At 45.3% G+C, this 19,192-nt stretch overlaps 1 protein-coding gene across 5 annotated transcripts in view; it reads right to left on the reverse strand.

Moving 5' to 3' along the window:
• The window catches only part of LOC134623147 (zinc finger protein 98-like), a 43,067-nt gene that overhangs the window by 8,546 nt on the left and 15,329 nt on the right, over nt 1-19,192 (reverse strand). For 4 of the 5 annotated variants that reach the window (XM_063468355.1, XM_063468353.1, XM_063468354.1 and 1 more), the window contains exons 2-3: nt 12,099-12,204; nt 78-1,178 (exon numbers count right to left, since the gene is read on the reverse strand). The exons of the other annotated variant lie outside the window; for it this stretch is intronic. In XM_063468355.1, the coding sequence (XP_063324425.1) occupies nt 102-1,178; nt 12,099-12,116 (1,095 nt within the window). In that variant the 5' untranslated portion in view covers nt 12,117-12,204 and the 3' untranslated portion in view covers nt 78-101. The remainder of the gene's footprint in view (nt 1-77; nt 1,179-12,098; nt 12,205-19,192) is intronic. 5 annotated transcript variants of the gene reach the window in all.

Raw genomic sequence — 19,192 nt, forward strand, 5'->3', positions numbered from 1 at the left:
TAACTCCATAAGTTTACTGATCAGACTTGTTCCAAACAATCAGGTTAAAAATACAAGATAAAAAAATAAATACATACCTCACAGTAACTGCACTTGTAGAGTTACTTTCTGGTGTGGATCTGTTGGTGTTTTTTCAGCTGATGTGGATATTGAAAAGACTTTCCACACAAGTCACAGCTGTAAGGTTTAACTCCACTGTGGATGAGTTGGTGTCTTTTGAAGTCTCCAGCCTGGGTAAAAGACTTTCCACACAACTCACAGCTGTAAGCTTTAACTCCACTGTGGATTAGTTGGTGAGTTTTTAGGCTTTGAGCCAGGGTAAAAGGCTTTCCACACAGGTCACAGTTGTAAGGTTTAACTCCACTGTGGATGAGTTGGTGTCTTTTTAAGCCGCCAGCCTGGGTAAAAGACTTTCCACACAACTCACAGCTGTAAGGTTTAAATCCACTGTGGATGAGTTGGTGAGATTCTAAGTGTGCAGCCTGGGTAAAAGACTTTCCACACAACTCACAGCTGTAAGGTTTAACTCCACTGTGTAAGACTTGGTGTGTTTTTAGGCTTTGAGCCAGGGTAAAAGACTTTCCACACAACTCACAGCTGTAAGCTTTAACTCCACTGTGGATGAGTTGGTGTTTTTTTAAGCTTCCAGCCTGGGTAAAAGACTTTCCACACAACTCACAGCTGTAAGCTTTAACTCCACTGTGGATGAGTTGGTGTTTTTTTAAGCTTCCAGCCTGGGTAAAAGACTTTCCACACAACTCACAGCTGTAAGGTTTAACTCCACTGTGGATAAGTTGGTGTATTTTTAAGTTTCCAGCCAGGGTAAAAGACTTTCCACACAATTCACAGCTGTAAGCTTTAACTCCACTGTGGATGAGTTGGTGTTTTTTTAAGCTTCCAGCCTGGGTAAAAGACTTTCCACACAAGTCACAGGTGTAACCTTTAACTCTACTGTGGATGACTCGGTGTGTTTTTAAGGTTTCAGCCTGGGTAAAAGACTTTCCACACAAGTCAGAGGTGTAAGGTTTGACTCCACTGTGGGTGAGTTGGTGAGCTTTTAAGTGTCCAGCCTGGGTAAAATCCTTCCCACACTCATCACAGCTGTAGGTTTTCTCTCGCTTTCTTCTGTGAGGTTTGTCGGCCTCCTGAGAGCGCTGACTTCTCGCTCCATGTTGGTCCTGCAGTGACAGAGATACAAACAGAGCCTGGATAAAAGGCCCCAAAGTTCATAGAATAGTTTACTAGTTTAGTTTATATTTAGTTTAAAAGCTTATATAAGTTCATTTAATATTCAGTCTTCTGTCAGTTTGGGCCAGTCCACCTTCTAGTGACATCATCCGGTTAGTACGGTGGGCAGTTTAATGGCGGATGAGCAGTGTTGGTCTGGAGGGGTTGCGCTGATTCCTGGGGAATGTTATGTGTGCGTAAATGACAAGTGAGTATTGACCTGTGTTGTATCTTGCCTTTGTTTGTGTCAGTACTGTAGTCTGTTTACCATTTAGGAGCTAATGTAGTCCGTAGTCGGAGCGGCAGGCCACGCACGCAACGCGTGAGTTCACCCTCATTTCATATGCTAACCTATATCGTTAGCTTATCCTGGTTTAGCTTTGTTGACGCACGGCCGCTCGTATGTCCATAACGTCATTCCTGTGTTATCAAACCTTCTCTATATGTTGTATGTGATGCTTGTGATTGTTTACTTTAAAGTAGCAGCGTTTGTAGCAACAATTAGGTACTAGGATTAATAAAATAGCGATCGTAGTTTGACCGGAAGTATGGTGTTCCCACTTGCCCTTCACAATAAGAGCATTACGGCTGGTTATAATCGGGAAGCTTTTTCTTTTGTACAACTACCGGAAGTAGTTCCTGTGTACTGACGGTAACTTAACCTCGCACTAATGCGGTTTAGTTGTATAGTGTGAGTAGTTTGAAGTGTATTGTATTGTCTTATTTCTATATATGTGATTATGTCAACTATGTTGGATCATGTTTATATTTGAGTGTTTTACTTGTCTATTCTCTTTATTTATCTTGTATTTCCATTGTTTATTTCTTTGTAGGAAACCACACACCCACACACATACACACCTATGTACACCTGCTGTGTTTACAGCCCCAGGAATTGAGTGGCGACAATAAAGTGCCGCAAACTGAACCTCAAGTTCCCTTCTTCTTTCCCGCTCTGGGACAATTTGGCCTCAAGTGGTGTTCTGGCCGACACACCGGGGTGACCGTAGTGCTCAAAGGTTGAATCAGTGCCACAGCCGGGCCGATCTTTGATATCTCCACTATATTTAATGGTCCTTCGAGCCGGATTGCACTAGGCTTGCCTCAGAGATGGAATCAGTCCCAGAGTATGAGGCTCGCGGCGCACGCCCCAAACGACATGCTCGCCCACCTGGGCGCTACGCAGATTATGAGGTGGAGTACCCAGGCTACATTAGCCAGGCATATAAAGAGGATGTAGAGCTCACACACCTAGAGGACAAGGCCAGGATGACCTCCCTCGCTTCCCCCTTTAGCTACAACCTAGCCAGCCCTCAGTGGAGGCGGGATGCTATTCTCCATGAGACGGCCTCGCGCTATGGAGCTCAGAGCCAACAGCACATCCAGGAGAATCAGCTAGCCCCCCAGCTGTATCCAGAGGGAAGTCATGGGGAACAAGCCTACGATCACTCTACTCCTCTACCCTTTGTGCTCCCCTATACACATCCAAATAAGGAAATAGGTGCAGAGTTAGAGGACGTCCGTCAGGAGCGCCACCTCATCCAGCAGACCCAGCAGCGTATGTCATCAGATCTGGTCGAACTCAAGGCACTGCGAGCAGAAATGAGACAGTTAGTGGAAGCTGTCCAGAGCATGCAGGGCCCATCTTCTCTCCAAACCAGTAGGTTAATGCAGTCACCGCTACCGGGTGATGCAGCAGAGATTGAGGAGGATGATGACTGGCCTGCTCCACCACCGTGGCCAGATCCAGTTGAGGAAGCACCACTGCCTAGTGACCCACCAGCGTTGAACCCCCATCACATAAATGCATGTGTTTTTCCAGCCATTAAGACAGAGGCAATGGGAATCCCACCTGCTAATAAGTTTGTGGACCACCCAGGACAGAGTCTGTCACCAGATCCTCCCCCTGCTCCCAGGTTTCCAGATAAAGCCTCCCATAATCCACCTCCTTGGTTTAAGCCGGTTTATCTTCCACCTCGCTCAGGCAATTTCCCACTGGGAGGGTCCAAGCATCCGCGCGCCACCTATGGGGACGGTAAGACTGAGCATGACTGTAATCCAGCATCCACTGAGCAGCAGTTCAATCTGTCCTCTACACAGCCACTGCCGGACAGACCGAATCTGGGCAGGGCTTCTATCGCCTCAGAGACAGTTTACCGTGGTCCCCGCCCAACAATTCCCAACTTCTCAAGTCGAGACCCTAGTGAGTTTGCTAGGCTTAAGATGGCATTGGGGAATCTTCTACCTGAGGACGCGACTGAGCTGTTCAAGTATCAAGTGTTGGTTGATCACCTGCACCTAGAGGAGGCTAGATTAATAGCCGACGCTTACCTCAACTCTACCACACCCTTCACTGATACTATGGAGGCGCTCAATGACAAATACGGCCAGCCACATCAGATAGTGCTGAGGCGTATTGCTGCGATGATGGACTCACCTGACATCAGGCGTGGAGACGTCTCGGCATTTGAGAGATTTGCCCTCCAGATACAGTCACTAGTGGGGATGTTAAGGACACTAGGCCCAGAAGGAGAAGTGGAACTACATTGTGGTTCACATGTTGCTCGTCTGCTTAGTAAACTACCCCCCGAGCAGAGAGCAGAGTTCCGCCGCTGCATGTTCCAACAAGGTGTGAGGATGCATACCTTGGCAGATCTCGCAGGGTGGCTTAAGTATGAGTCCTGGTGCCAAGACTCTGAAGGGCAGCTAGCAGCGAAAGTGACAAAGGAGAAACAGTGGTCCAGGCCTGAGGTGCGCCAGGGTAAGAGATCCATCACAGTCCTTCATGGTGCAAAGGAGGTAACGACAAAGCCACAGGCAGTGAGGCCAGGTGGTGTGGCCAGTAAGAACAAACCATACTGTCCATTCTGTAACACAGAAGAGCACTATCTCAGCCAGTGCACAGTGGTATCCAAGTTGACAAAGGACCAGCTCACAGAGTGGATAAAGAGTAACAAGAGGTGCTGGCGTTGCGCACGGTCACACCAGGCGGCCCAGTGTAATCTGAGGAAGACGTGCAGCCTCTGCCAAGGGAAGCACCTGCAGGTACTGCATGATGTCAACATTAGAACACTGAAAGGGTCACCAACAACAGCGATGGTGAGCGGTGACTCGAAGGCGGCGACCGACGTCCTGTATCTAGACAGACCCACTGAAGGCTGCAGAGTCCTTCTAAAGATCGTCAAAGTCTGCATTCATTATGGCAAGCAAACAATCAGCACTTATGCCGTCTTGGATGACGGGTCAGAGAGGACGATGCTTCTGCCAGAGGCTGCCGAGAAGTTAGGCATGCAAGGGGTCACAGAGGACGTCCCACTGCGCACGATTAGGCAGGACGTGCAGACTCTCAGAGGTGAGTCAGTGTCGTTCTCTGTTTCCTCTCCCTCAAGGCCCAGGACCAGGTTCAAGATTGCCGGGGCCTTCACTGCTGCACGCATCGGACTTGCAGGCCACACTTATCCCATGGAGCAACTCAGAGAAAGGTATAAACACCTGATTGGCCTTCCGATCCACACCTTGATAAATGTGAAACCTTTGCTACTCATTGGCAGTGACCATCCCCATCTGGTTACCCCCGATGAACCAGTCAGGCTGGGACCTCCAGGAGGGCCTGCTGCTATTCGCACCAGGCTAGGTTGGGCGCTACAAGGGCCAGCAAGTATAGTCGGCCAGTTTGCCCAACCACAGCAGTGCCTGCTGACAACTGTGGCACCTCAGGTCAGTGAATTAATGAAACATGTAGAGAAGCTATGGCAGGTCGACATTGTTCCGTTCCGAAACGAGAAGGTTGTTACTCGTTCAAGGCAAGACCAAGAGGCCATACGCATTCTGGAGACCAGAACTGTCCGAGTAGAGGTTGAAGGCATCCTTCGCTATGCCACCCCACTGCTTCGCCGGAAGGGGATGCCTATACTGCAGGCCACCAAAGACGCTGTCATGCCAAGTCTACGGGGTGTGGAGAGAAGGCTGGCTAAAGACCCAGAATGAGCTGAAGCCTACAAGGTGGAGATGGAGAAGCTTATCAAGGCTGGCTCCATCGTTAAGTGTGGCTCTGGGACACCTGCGACAGAAGGTCAGGAGGCGTGGTACATCCCTCATCACATGGTGAGCCATAATGGTAAGAACCGCTTGGTTTTCAACTGCTCATTTCAGTACAGAGGACAGAACCTGAACGACTACCTGCTGCCTGGGCCCCCCTTAGGTGCGTCTCTTCTGGGAGTTCTATTGCGCTTCAGAGAGCATGCAGTTGCAGTGAGTGGGGACATTAAAGGCATGTTCCACCAGGTTTGTCTCTTACCAGAAGATCGTGCCCTGCTCAGATTTGTCTGGCGCGACATCAGTGACGATGAGCCCTCCAGCAGTCTACGAGTGGCAGGTGCTCCCGTTTGAACCACGTGTAGCCCCTGCTGTGCCACATTCGCCCTGCAGCGTCACGTCATGGATAACAGCCAGCCAGATGATGACGTGAGACTCTCAGTCGAAAGGTGTTTTTATGTGGACAACTGCCTTCAGAGTTCCCCACCGTGGAAGAGGCAAGGAACCTTGTAGACAAGTTACGGGCCATTCTAGCCTCAGCAGGGTTTGACTACGACAGTGGGCCAGCAATGAACGTGACGTCATCAGTCATTTACCCAGAAGAGAGCTGCTCTGCTAGTGTGGAGCTATGGCTGGCCCAGAACAAGGTAGATACCCCAGAATCTACCCTGGGATTGAGCTGGCTATTCCACACAGATGTCCTAGGCTACAAGCATCGTCAAGTTCCATATGCAGTCCCCACGATGCGCAATATCTACAAGGTCCTGGCCAGCCAGTACGACCCCCTAGGGTTCATCTTACCCTACACAACCAGAGCGAAGGTAATCATCCGCCATCTTTGGGACAAGCAAAGGGGTTGGGATGACCCACATCTACCTCAGGAGCTCATGCAGCAGTGGACAGCCTGGGAGGAAGAGTTGCAGTTTCTGCCTGAAGTTACTCTTCCTCGACCATATGTGGCCTAAGCAAAGTGGACACCTTCAGCTGTCAGAGAGAGGTACACATATTTTGTGATGCCTCTGAGGAAGCTTATGGCTCGGTAGCTTACCTCCGGACCACTGGCAGAAATGGAGAAGTGCATCTGTCGTTCTTGGTGGCACGGTCCAGGGTTGCCCCCAAGCGGTTTCACTCTATGCCTCGATTGGAGCTATGTGCTGCACTCACTGGGGCCCAGCTCTCACAAGTGCTGGAAAGGGAGCTCACCTTAGAATCGACCAGACGGTCCTATGGTCTGATTCTACAACAGTGCTGACATGGCTGAAGTCTGAATCCTGCCGATTCAAGGTCTTCCGTTGGCACTCGTGTAGCCGAGATACAAGAGCTGACAGACAGGCACTCCTGGAGATACGTCGACTCTGGAAGGAATCCAGCCGATGATGTGACACGTGGGAAGAAGCTGAAAGAGCTCGCTGTACCGAATAGATGGAGCCAAGGACCATCCTTCCTCCTTCACAGTTCAGACTCCTGGCCAGAGGATCTCACGGTTGACCAAGCAGATGATGCCGCGGAGCTGCGCAAAGCTGTGTTCTGTGGGACCACCGCAGCTGCTCCATCAGGTCAGCCAACTTCAGATTTGAGCCGCTAAAGAACCTGGAGTGAGATGTTAGAGGTTGCAGTGCGGGAGCTACATGGGGCGGCCCAACCAGATGTTCATCCCACTGCTGAGGACTATCGCGAGGCGGAGAGGCGGATCCTACAGAGGGCCCAGATGGATAGGTTTTCCGGAGGAGTAAAATCTGTTGAAAGTCGGTAAGCCAGTTCCCAGGAGCAGTCGTCTTCTCTCTCTGTCACCCGAGGTGGATGAGACCAGACAGCTCATTTGTGTTGGAGGACGACTTCGTCGATCTGAAGATTTGGCACTGGAGACACTCATCCGATTATCCTGGACCCAGGCCACCCAGTGACCAAACTCCTGATCCAAGACTTTGACAGCCGCCTCCATCATCCTGGCCCGGAGCGGGTGTTCGCAGAGCTTCGGCGCTCCTACTGGATTTTGCGAGGGCGTGAAGCTGTCCGGCGCTTCCAACACCTCTGTGCTGATTGTCAAAGGTGGAGAGCTAGACCTACAGTGCCGAAGATGGCAGACCTGCCAGAAGCCCGGCTACGTCTACATAAACCGGCTTTCTACTCTACGGGAATGGACTGCTTCGGGCCGTTTGAGGTCAAGGTTGGACAGCGTATTGAGAAGAGATGGGGAATCATATTCAAGTGCCTTACCACCAGGGCAGTCCACTTGGATGTTCTTAACACCATTGATGCAGACGCATTCCTGATGGCTCTTCGCGATTTGTCCGCTCGTAGAGGTGCACCTGCCGAGCTGTTTTCGGACCAGGGGACCAACTTCAGGGGAGGTGAGAGGGAACTGCGTGAGACCTTTCTGCAGATGTGCCCGGAACTACAACAGCTTCTAGCACCCCAGAAGATCAGCTTCCGCTTTAATCCTCCAGGTGCCCCGCACTTTGGGGGAGCATTGGAAAGGGAGATTCGGTCGGTTAAGTATGCCCTCTATGCTACAGTTGGTGCTCAGTCAGTTCCAGAAGAAGTGCTTCGCACTGTACTCATCAAGGTGAGAGGGAATACTCAATAGTAAACCACTGGGGTATGTGTCATCCGATGGCAGAGATGCAGATCCAGTGACTCCCAATGTTCTTCTGATGGGGCGGCCGGATGGATCGCTATCTCAGATAGTATACCCAGAGAAATGAGCTCCTCAGTCGCCGTCGCTGGAAGCATTCCCAGGTGTTGGCTGACCATTTCTGGTCACGTTTCATCCGTCAGTACATTCCCAGTCTGCAGACTCGCCAGAAGTGGCAATCGACAGCAGCTGATTTGGCTGAGGACTCTGTGGTGATGATCGCTGATTCACAGCTTCCCAGGGCTCTCTGGCCTGTGGGGAGGGTGATTAAAACTCATCCCAGCCCTGATGGACGCATCAGGTCGGTTGACGTGAAGGTGAAGGAGAGAGTCTACACTCGGCCGGTTGCCAGACTGGTTGTCCTCCCTGCGCTGCCCTCTGGAGAAGATGAGGACAGCTCTGCGTCAAACTCACCACAACCCTAGAACTTTGTTGCCTTATTGATGAGCAAATGTCTTATATACATTTGGGGGCGGCTGTATAAAAGGCCCCAAAGTTCATAGAATAGTTTACTAGTTTAGTTTATATTTAGTTTAAAAGCTTATATAAGTTCATTTAATATTCAGTCTTCTGTCAGTTTTGGGCCAGCCCACCTTCTAGTGACATCATCCGGTTAGTACGGTGGGCAGTTTAATGGCGGATGAGCAGTGTTGGTCTGGAGGGGTTGCGCTGATTCCTGGGGAATGTTATGTGTGCGTAAATGACAAGTGAGTATTGACCTGTGTTGTATCTTGCCTTTGTTTGTGTCAGTACTGTAGTCTGTTTACCATTTAGGAGCTAATGTAGTCCGTAGTCGGAGCGGCAGGCCACGCACGCAACGCGTGAGTTCACCCTCATTTCATATGCTAACCTATGTCGTTAGCTTATCCTGGTTTAGCTTTGTTGACGCACGGCCGCTCGTATGTCCATAACGTCATTCCTGTGTTATCAAACCTTCTCTATATGTTGTATGTGATGCTTGTGATTGTTTACTTTAAAGTAGCAGCGTTTGTAGCAACAATTAGGTACTAGGATTAATAAAATAGGGCTTTGGAGTTGACGTCACGCCGCGGAGCGCGGCGCCATTTTCGGGGTCTACGAATCAAAAGAGACACTGTATTGGAACGACATCGACAAGAATCATGCTTAAAAGCAGCTTCAAAGAAAACGGACGGTATAGAGACCGATTGCGTCCAGAGGTGAAGCAGCGGTACTTAAAAAAAAATAGCGTGCATTGGAAATGTGGACCCATATGAAACACGGCCGTGGAGTAGAAACCCTGAAGACCAACCGCTACTGACATAGCCTCACATATTTTCGTACCTTATCTGTGCAGTCAGCGAGTACAAGTCGTCATTCAAACAAAGGTAAGTCAGCTCGAGTACTGCGTGTGAAATGCGTTTGATTTTCCCCCAAACATTCAGATTAGTGCAGCATAAATTCATTCATAAGGGGAAATTACAGTGAGAACAGGTGGAGGCTGTCAGGTGGATAACATAGTGAGTTCAGTGCATTGATGAGACCTTGTCCTGAAGGATTTAGTTATTCTTTATGGTTAAAGAAATTGCAATGATTTATTCATATTTATTATAAATAATTTAAATATACATCTTGCTTCTGTGTTTGTGTCCTGTGTCACTAAAAATACATTTCATTTTAATTTTATACATTGATTAATGACCTGCAGAACTCCTTATCATATTAAGTGATTCATAATTGTCAGTTTATGCTTTCTCCATCTCTAAAGCAATTACATTCTTGCATTACATACTTTAGGTTCATTTTCTGCAGGCAGGTTTCTGACAGAAAACAGGCAGATTTACCCTATAAAATGCAGCGTTTTATAGATGGACACATAAAGAAATGAAAAATTACATGTATGTGATAACTTTCTAAACACTGTCACATTTATGATAAAGTAGATAAAAACACATTTATGTCGGTCTTGGCTCATTAGTTTTTGTCTTTAAATTAACTTTGTCTGTGTGTGTTTCAGGTGCTGCACTCTCAAAGACTGAATGAACAGCATTGCAGCCATGGCTGACTGTGAGCATCACAGGGAAGGTTGAAGCCGCCCACTGCACCTGTATGGCCGGAGTCGTGGAGACCTGCAGCCATGTCGCTGCTCTTCTGTTTAATGTAGAAGCAACAGTGTTGATCCATGGCACAAGGTCTGTTACAGATGAACCTGCATACTGGTTTTTTCTGGGTAATGTGACCAAGATGGTTGGCCATAAGATAGACTTCTCCTCTTCAGCTGCCCAAAAAAAGGCTCTTGATCAAAACATAAACACACCATCCGTATTGAAAGTTAAAAGGAGCCGTCCTCAAAAAAGAAAAATCCCACCTGCTACTGTGGAGGAGTTGTCACTGCTATAATGCCATAATGTTTTATCTAGGGGTCTAGATTTATGCCTGAAGTGCAATGCCATGTAAATAATTTGCATTTACTGAATATGTACTGATTGAGCACCACTGTTCAAAAATTGAATAAAGAAACAAACTAATTTTTGCCTCTTTTTTATTATTAAAACCACTTTATAGAACATCACATCAGTTACAATGTAGAATCCATGTCATTTCTAGTTTATAAAAGACAAAATGTTTACATAAAATCATGACAGTGTTTACATGATATCACACACTACTAACATTATTTACTGTATCTTTTGAAAAAAAAAAAACAACCCACTATTTATACAGCAAAAGACTTAAGAATATTTAACAGGAGCAAGTTTCATTTTCCCTGGTTTTACTATAACACTGTTCAACAAACGCAGCAAACCTTCACCATCTTATCCAGAAGGGTCACCTCTTCACCCTCACATGGAAGAAGTAATCTGATTGGTGTGGTGGTATGTTTGGTCCCTGATGTAGCGCTGGAACCCAGTCACGATGTGTTTCATCCATTTCATAGGCTGGCTTGCTGCAGTAATGCCAAATAATTAGAAACTCTATAAAGAGACGGTAGTTCTGCAAAATCACTCAGTAGGATGTTTGTTCTAATTTGCTATGACCTCAAATAAAACTAATAGGCTATAAAGAGTGATACGAACATATTTAGAACTTACCGGAATGAAAATGTCTGGAGCACCAACATATATTTGGAGATGGAAGAGAACTGGATATCAGCTCGTCTCACAGCTGCTATCCAGGCTAGACGCCTTCGTTTGGTAACATCGATACACGAGCTGCCTCATGTTGCTTCCAGGTTGGGAAAGAATGAAAAGATAAACCCTTTTCAAGCTTATTCTCTTGCCGGTTGTGCGATCGAACATTGCAGCCGACCACACAGTAAATACGAACCATGGCTGTTGTGTGTGCCTACGCCCCCTTTTCACTTGCGCTAGACCCCGAAAATGGCGGATCGGGCCAAAAACCTTTCCACGCCCACCCCTGTGACATCACGCTCCAAAGCCCTATAGCGATCGTAGTTTGACCGGAAGTATGGTGTTCCCACTTGCCCTTCACAATAAGAGCATTACGGCTGGTTATAATCGGGAAGCTTTTATTTTGTACAACTACCGGAAGTAGTCTGTTTGTTTATTTCTTTGTAGGAAACCACACACCCACACACATACACACCTATGTACACCTGCTGTGTTTACAGCCCCAGGAATTGAGTGGCGACAATAAAGTGCCGCAAACTGAACCTCAAGCTCCCTTCTTCTTTCCCGCTCTGGGACAATTTGGCCTCAAGTGGTGTTCTGGCCGACACACCGGGGTGACCGTAGTGCTCAAAGGTTGAATCAGTGCCACAGCCGGGCCGATCTTTGATATCTCCACTATAGAGACAGTGAGTGAAATGCAGTCGTGGAACAAACTGAAACTCCCTCCATTGGTGGAATCAAACATGTAGACAAACACATTGTAAGTGTGTTACCATCACCTTCTGGTGATAGTATCACATTACAATGATGTGCTACAATGAGAGTTGTAATGAAAATGACATTATTGAAGAAATATTGATCAGTAGAGAAACTATTTTACTTCAGAATTTTTTTTTAATTCAACTGATGATATTGTTGTTTCAATGTGTGTAGAGAAAATATGATCTTTGTATTTTCTTGTAACTTCTGTGGTTTTGTGGTTGTGAATGTAGATTCTGTATATATGGAGGAGCCCAGGATGGAAAAGATAAAGCTGCTGTTAATGGGTTTTTAAAAACCAACCAGCTGTGCACACAGTTTCAATAACAGTGTAACTGTGATGTTTTTCTCACTTTTTGTGTTGAAGTCATTGTTTTCTCTGTAGTGGCTGAGCTGAGTCCAAATGGCTGAAATTGTTCTTCTGCTGCACCACCAGACTCTTCTCCTCCTGTTACTCAGCTGGGACACAAAAAGTGTATATTTGTATTTTATTCCTGACAAAAAGAAGCACAGCAAATAAACATGACTAAACTCCTCAGTGACAACAATACCTATGAAGCTTCAAGGTGAAACCCCAGAAGCAACTACAAATAGAAAGTCATCAGTTGCCTACAACAACTTGAAAGGGAAAAACCACTGACCCCCCTCCATATCCCTGCCTTTACCCAGGGGATGCTACACCCTGTATATATGGACTTCCATAGATCCACAAAGACGGAGTCCCAATCAGTCTCAATGGTAGCAGTATAAACTCAGCCTCCTACAACATGTTTCAGAAAAAGGGGAAAGTAATTAAAACGACATACATAAGCACAGAATGTTTTAATCCTACTAACACATACACACACATGCAATGAAGCTCATGAATAGCAGATGGTATTTTAAGCCTGTGTTTCTGATTTTATCACCTTGTTCGGTTCACTTAGTGAGATAAGAAACGATATATGAACTAGTGGACTAATATTATATTAGGAAAGATGATTGAATGATAGCAGGGGTGAACAGAATGCAGCAGAGGGTTTAAATGAGTGAGACTAACAGATTCTTAGTTTCTTGTTCCTGATGATCAGATAAATGGTGAGTTTAAAATCTAGTTAAGGAAAGAAGAAGGCCAAAGATTTTAAGTTTTTAGGAATAATTGTTGATTTACGTCTTAAATTGGACAACTATTGAATAGAATAGAAGAGAATAGAATAGAATAGCCTTTATTGTCATTGTACAGGGTACAACGAAATTGGAGTGCCACTCCCTTGGTGCAAAATGCAATAATAAATATAAATGTAAAATATAAAAGGTACAATAAAACAATCGTAAGTACTCAAACAATAGTAAGTACGATATATACAGGATAGCAGCAATAATATAATGACAGTATGAATAGCAGCATAATATAATGACAGTGACAGTATGGTATAGCTAAGCAGGTTCAATTGTTTTTGCGCTTATTTACTACGGTGATAGCTCTGGAGAAAGAAGCTATCCCTGAATCTGTTTGTCCTGGTTTTATGTGACCTGTACCGTCGGCCTGACGGTAATAGTTCAAACAGTTGATTGCTGGGGTGAGAATGGTCCTTGATGATATTGCCAGCTCTGCTGAGGTACCGAGAGTTTGCAATGACCTCCAGGCTGGGCAGAGAGCAGCCAGTGATCTTCTGGGCTGTGTTGATGACCCTCTGCAGTGCTTTCCTGTCTGCAGCTGAGCACCCTGCATACCATGTTGTTATGCCGTACGTTAGGATGCTCTCTATGGTGGCTCTGTAGAATGTCACCAGCATCCTCTCCTCCAGGTTGTTCCTCCTGAGCACTCTCAGAAAGTGGAGATGCTGCTGGGCCTTTTTTTTTTTTTTTTACCACCGCCGTGGTATTCGCAGTCCAGGAGAGATCATCAGAGATCTGCACGCCCAGAACCCTTATGGAGTGCACCCTCTCCACACAGTTCCCGTGAATGTACAGAGGGGCCGGGTCTGCTCTGCCCTTCCTGAAGTCCAAGATAAGTTCTTTAGTTTTCGTGGTGTTCAGTTGGAGGTTATTAACTGAACACCACTCAGTCACTCTGTTGACCTCATCTCTGTAGTCCGACTTATCCCCCCTTGAGATGAGTCCAACCACTGTGGTGTCATCCGCGAACTTTATGATGGTGTTTGAGAGATGGGTAGGGGAGCAGTCGGATGTGTAGAGCGTAAACAGGAGAGGACTCAGAACACATCCTTGTGGAGACCCGGTGCTGAGTGTGACGGTGCTGGACAGGTGGGGGCCGAGTCTGACAGACTGTGGTCTATTTGTCAGGAAGTCCTTGATCCAGAGGCAGATGGGGGTGGTGAGACAGTTTCTGGACCAGGATCTCTGGGATGATATGATTGAATGCTGAGCTGAAGTCCAGGAAGAGCATTCTCACATAGCTTCCTCGGTGCTCCAGGTGATTCAGCGCAGTGTGGAGCGCTATGGTGATAGCGTCCTCGGTGGATCGATTTGTCCTGTAGGCAAATTGGTGGGGGTCCAAAGTGGGAGGCAGACCAGCCCTGATGTGCTGACCGACCAGTCATGTAATCTTCTTTCATGTAAGCATGTAAAGAAGATTGCTAAGACGGTCAAGGCTAATCTGAATTGTTTTGAGTTAATTCAGCACTATATACCTGCTTGAGCAGCTCAGTTATTTATGCATTTGTCACGTTCCTGGGTCTTTGGACCCAGGGTTTTGAGTTCTAGTTCATTTTTGATTTTTATGGTTTATGTTTAAGTTCTTTAGGTCAGCGAAGTTCATTTGGTTATTAGATTTCCCTTTTATTTTCTTCCCCTGTATTTAAGTTTCTCTCACCCTTTGTGTTTCGTGCTGCGTGTCTTATGTTACCAAGTTTGTATTGTCATGTCTGAATCTCATGTTTCCTGTTTTATTTTGAAGGTCTGTGTCCTGTGTCAAATCTGTTCGATGGCATCATTTAGGGCTGCACAATTAAATGCTAGAAAATCACGATCTCAATTCATACTTATGTGCGATCTCATTTCCAAATGACAACGATGTAAGGAGAAAAAAAAAAGATGACGATTGTACCGCATTTTGATCCGGGACATAATCTGCATGAAAACAAGCGCTCACTCTTCATGCTCAACAAATGACAAGGGCGGAGCCTTATACCACGTGATACAGAAGCCAGCTGGCAGGGAAAAAACAACGGAGAGCACCTGAGAGAAACTGCCGGAGGAGAGAAAACACAATGAGTGCAGAGGAAAAGCTCGCTGATGGCAGTGAGAATGACAACCCCCCCTGTAACATTAATTTCAAGAAAAGGTTCTCGTTCCTCTGTGTGGAAGTTTTTTGGTTAAAAGAAGATGATGAGAGTCAAAAAAATATAATTTGCAAGCTGTGTTTTGCCATAGTAGCATCACCGCAAAGCTAACACTACGGATTTGTATTACCACCTTAAACGTCACCATAAAGTGCAATATGACGAAGCTGTAAAGGTCAAGAAAGTGACAGGAGAGAATCCATCCGGGTCAACCACCCAAGCATCAATAACGGGAACCTTATACAGTGCTTCCCCATACCTGTCAAACTCCCCCAGGCACAAAGAAATTATGGAGGCTATCACTGTAAGAGTGAATTGTTAAATGTTAAATGTCAATATGTAAGAATATCATTTGGAACATGGGATTCCCAAGACCATTTATAGTGATAATGGTCCACACTTTGAAAATGAAGTGATTAGATTATGGCACAACATCTAGGGATAACACTAAAAACATCATTGTTTATATCACCCACAAAGTGCAGGGTTGATAGAGAGAACTAATAGAACAGTAAAGTTAAGACTTAGAGAGACACGCAGGACATGGTTAAACTGTGTAGAATTAGTTAAGATGTATATGAATGTACATGAGGATTACTCCAACAGAGAATGGTCTGACTCGTTGAGATTATATATGTTAGACCATTTAGAGTTCTAGTCTTCTGCAGTGATGATAGAAAAGCAGAAGAGAGAGCAGATTAGATGCTTAAAATGTTTAAAAGTAAAGAAGTCTTGAGAACAAATGATCTGCCAGATGATTCTGTTTCTCTGCAGGAGCAGAGTCTGAAGTCTGGAGATTGGATGTTGACAAGGCCATGGAGAGGAAGTGCGGGTCCAGTCCACGGTGGGAAGGTCCATATCGGATGCTGCTGACGACGACCACAGCAGTGAAGATCGCTGAAAGGAACACTTGGATACATCAAGCGCACTGCAAGAAGGTAACACACTTCCTGGCCGACTCTGGGTGATGGTGAAAAGGCCAGGGTACAAAGGGGGGAGTATATCTCTAGGACCTCTCATCTCAATCCTGGTGAAGAAACCAATGGATCCTGAACCCAACTTAGATGGCTGGGAATGTGCTGTGCTCCTTCTTATGCCTGTGGACCCAGAGTGGGATGACAGGAGCGCACTGGGACAGAGCAAATCACACCCAGTACCCGCATGGGGTTTTCAACAACTACTGGTGGCAGTTTGTGAACACAACCACTCACATAAAGAACGAGACCAATGGTTATGCTTGTGATGCCACTGGCTACACATTCTTCTGGACTGTGGCCATATAGCATCACTGAGACAGTTTGTTTGGTTGCCTTGGCAACACATCCAGAAGTAAACATACTTGGAACACTGCCAACTTTTCAACTTCTGAACCTGAATGGACGGTTGATTCACCAGTAGCTGGGAAGGTGAACTGCTCTGGTACGACAGACCTGCCAGTCTGACTCAAAGTATCTGACTCGCTGCAGGACATTGAACAGCTAAATAAACTGGAAATAGGCCAGTTGCCTATGTGTATGAAGGGCAATGGATTAGTCCAAGTTGGAGATTTACCATGGAATTTGTGTCCTCTGCAAGAAGGATGCAAACAGAGAAGCATTTTGTCTACATTTACATCATGAACACTTCTGTAAGCTGGTTGAGGCTTTGAGCCAAGAAGATCAAAACACCTTGATCCAATTTCCTTTACAAAGCTTTTTCTGCGGTGACAACAGGACAGGAGAAGAGTTGTAAATGCGGATAATTTACCAGTTGACTCTAACCCCCACAGGATGCCCACAGTGAGAAGGTTTGGGGGATTGATAGGAGTCATAAAGAAGGGTGTTGACCAGACTACAGCTTTGAAGTTAGCTGAGAGCCACATGGACAAAAGATAAAGTCAACTGATGTGTTTGAATGTCTATGTCTGTATACAGTTGGATTGTAGTGACATATGATTTTTGAGTATGTTGATTCTTCTTGTTTGACTGTTACATTTAGTTGTTTACTTGCAGGAATACATAATGAATCGCGCGACAGGAGTAGATGCACCACAAGGCGGGATAACGTGGTTAATGTCTGGTCTTTGGTGGCATTTTCTTTTTAAAATATTAATTCCTGTTTTCGGACTATTGATACTGATTTGCTTATGTATAGGATGCATTTTACCATGTATAAGATCAATGTGAACTAAGATGATTTCTGATACATTTGTTAATTATGTACTCTTACAACAATATGAATTGACAGAAATGAATGTTATGACAGAAGCCTGTGTGTAAATGACGCCTGTGCTGAAATTGTCAAGCAAGAGGTGCATGGCTAAGAATATACTACATAGGAATAAATTGGAGCATAAAAAAATCACAAAACAGGTTAGAGTGAATTGTTAAATGTTTGTCATTTTTATGCTTACCATCCATTTCTACATTGTTTAACTGTGGGATGAAAGCAATTCGACAGTCCCCCTCCCCAGATTCTTGAGTTTTTGGGTGAGGGGCTGTAGGTTTGATTACAGACACATCCTATCTGGAACGTCTGTTTGATGTAAGCTCCTGATGTAAGCAGGAGGTCTCTCTTTCACACACACACACACACACACACACACACACACACACACACACACACACACACACACACAGTGCCTCGTCTTTGTAACCAAGGGGGGTTAAGAGGGGAGGTACGTGTTGTAAACTATTGTGTGAACTGTAACAGTTTGTCAATAAATAGCGGCGAGGGAAGCTGCTCTTTGAAGGACTTTGGGCTGGAGACAGGTTAGGAGCGTGAGCTCCAAGAGCTGGTTCTTGACCAAAGGCCTCCCTTGTGCAAGTAAAATCGATCGATCGCTGTTGCCTTGTTTTTCTTTCATGGGAATAAGTCCTGGATACAGCGGGGTCTGAGTTTAGACCCAACAATCCCTTATCACCTGGCTAAAGATATGTCTCCCATCAACACTGTGCAAAACGAGGGATTTAGGAAAATGATCAACACCCTAAACAAACACTACACAGTGCCGTCCTGCAACTATTTTTCAAATGTTGCACTACCTGATCTATACACGCAGTGTTGGGCAAGGGTGGAGACGGAATTACAAGCAGTACAACATTTCACAACAACGACAGACTTATGGTCTAGCCGAACTAAGCGTTATATTTTGTTAATAATTGTGGTTTACATTTTAAGAAACATCACTATTACTTACCTCTCTCATCACCTTACAAACGGAAAGAATACTGTTCAAAATGTTATTGTTAGAAGTATTTTAAGGTTTGTACGTAAGAGTAGACAAGTGAGACATTTAATGGTTTTATGTTCAGTCTCAACTGTTACGAATTTGATGTGCAGTTAATAAGTGCAATAAATATTTATATTGGAAAAGAAAATCGTGAGAGAATCGTGATCTCAATTCTAAGCAAAAAAATCGTGATTCTCATTTTATGCAAAATCGTGCAGCCCTGGCAAACAAAGATAAGGTAAAAAAAACATATCTGGAAATTCTTTGCTTTTACATTCATCGGGCCCCAATATGCCCAAATATCAAAGTTAAAAATGCATGTCGTGGAAGAGTTCGGGTCTTAGGAGCTTATATGTATAAATAAGATGGCCCCAGTGTCTTAATAGATACATCCAGAGACAAGCTAGTAATCCTATTACTAGAAGCATGGTGAACGGAAACTGCAAGATATATCGCAGATCTAAATTTGGTCAGTCGGCATTTTCCATAAAGGCTTGCAATCTGTGGAACACACGTCCAACCAAAATCAAATTGATTACAGACATCAGATCCTTTCCATTGAATGTTAAAGTTTGGTTAAAGGTAAATCCGATTTAGTCATTTTAACTAATGATTTTATTTTTATTTATTGTCTATTAGTTGTAGTTGTATTTACGATGTATTTTGGTTTTATGAAAATGTATGTTTTATGGTAAAATGTATTTATTTGGATTGTAAGTAATTGTACGTACTCCAAATCAACACCGGCAAGACAAAGGGAAAGACATTGAGATAGTGGACTCTTATAAGTACCTGGGTGTTCACCTCAACAATAAACTGGACTGGACTACAAACTCAGACATCCTGTATAAGAAGGGCCAGAGTCGACTCCACCTGCTGCGGAGACTGAGGTCCTTCGGAGTCTGCAGGACACTGTTAAGGATATTCTATGACACTGTAGTAGCATCTGCCC

This window comes from Pelmatolapia mariae, unplaced genomic scaffold (genome assembly GCF_036321145.2).
Source record: "Pelmatolapia mariae isolate MD_Pm_ZW unplaced genomic scaffold, Pm_UMD_F_2 NODE_ptg000435l+_length_58194_cov_1, whole genome shotgun sequence".
Lineage (NCBI taxonomy): Eukaryota > Metazoa > Chordata > Actinopteri > Cichliformes > Cichlidae > Pelmatolapia > Pelmatolapia mariae.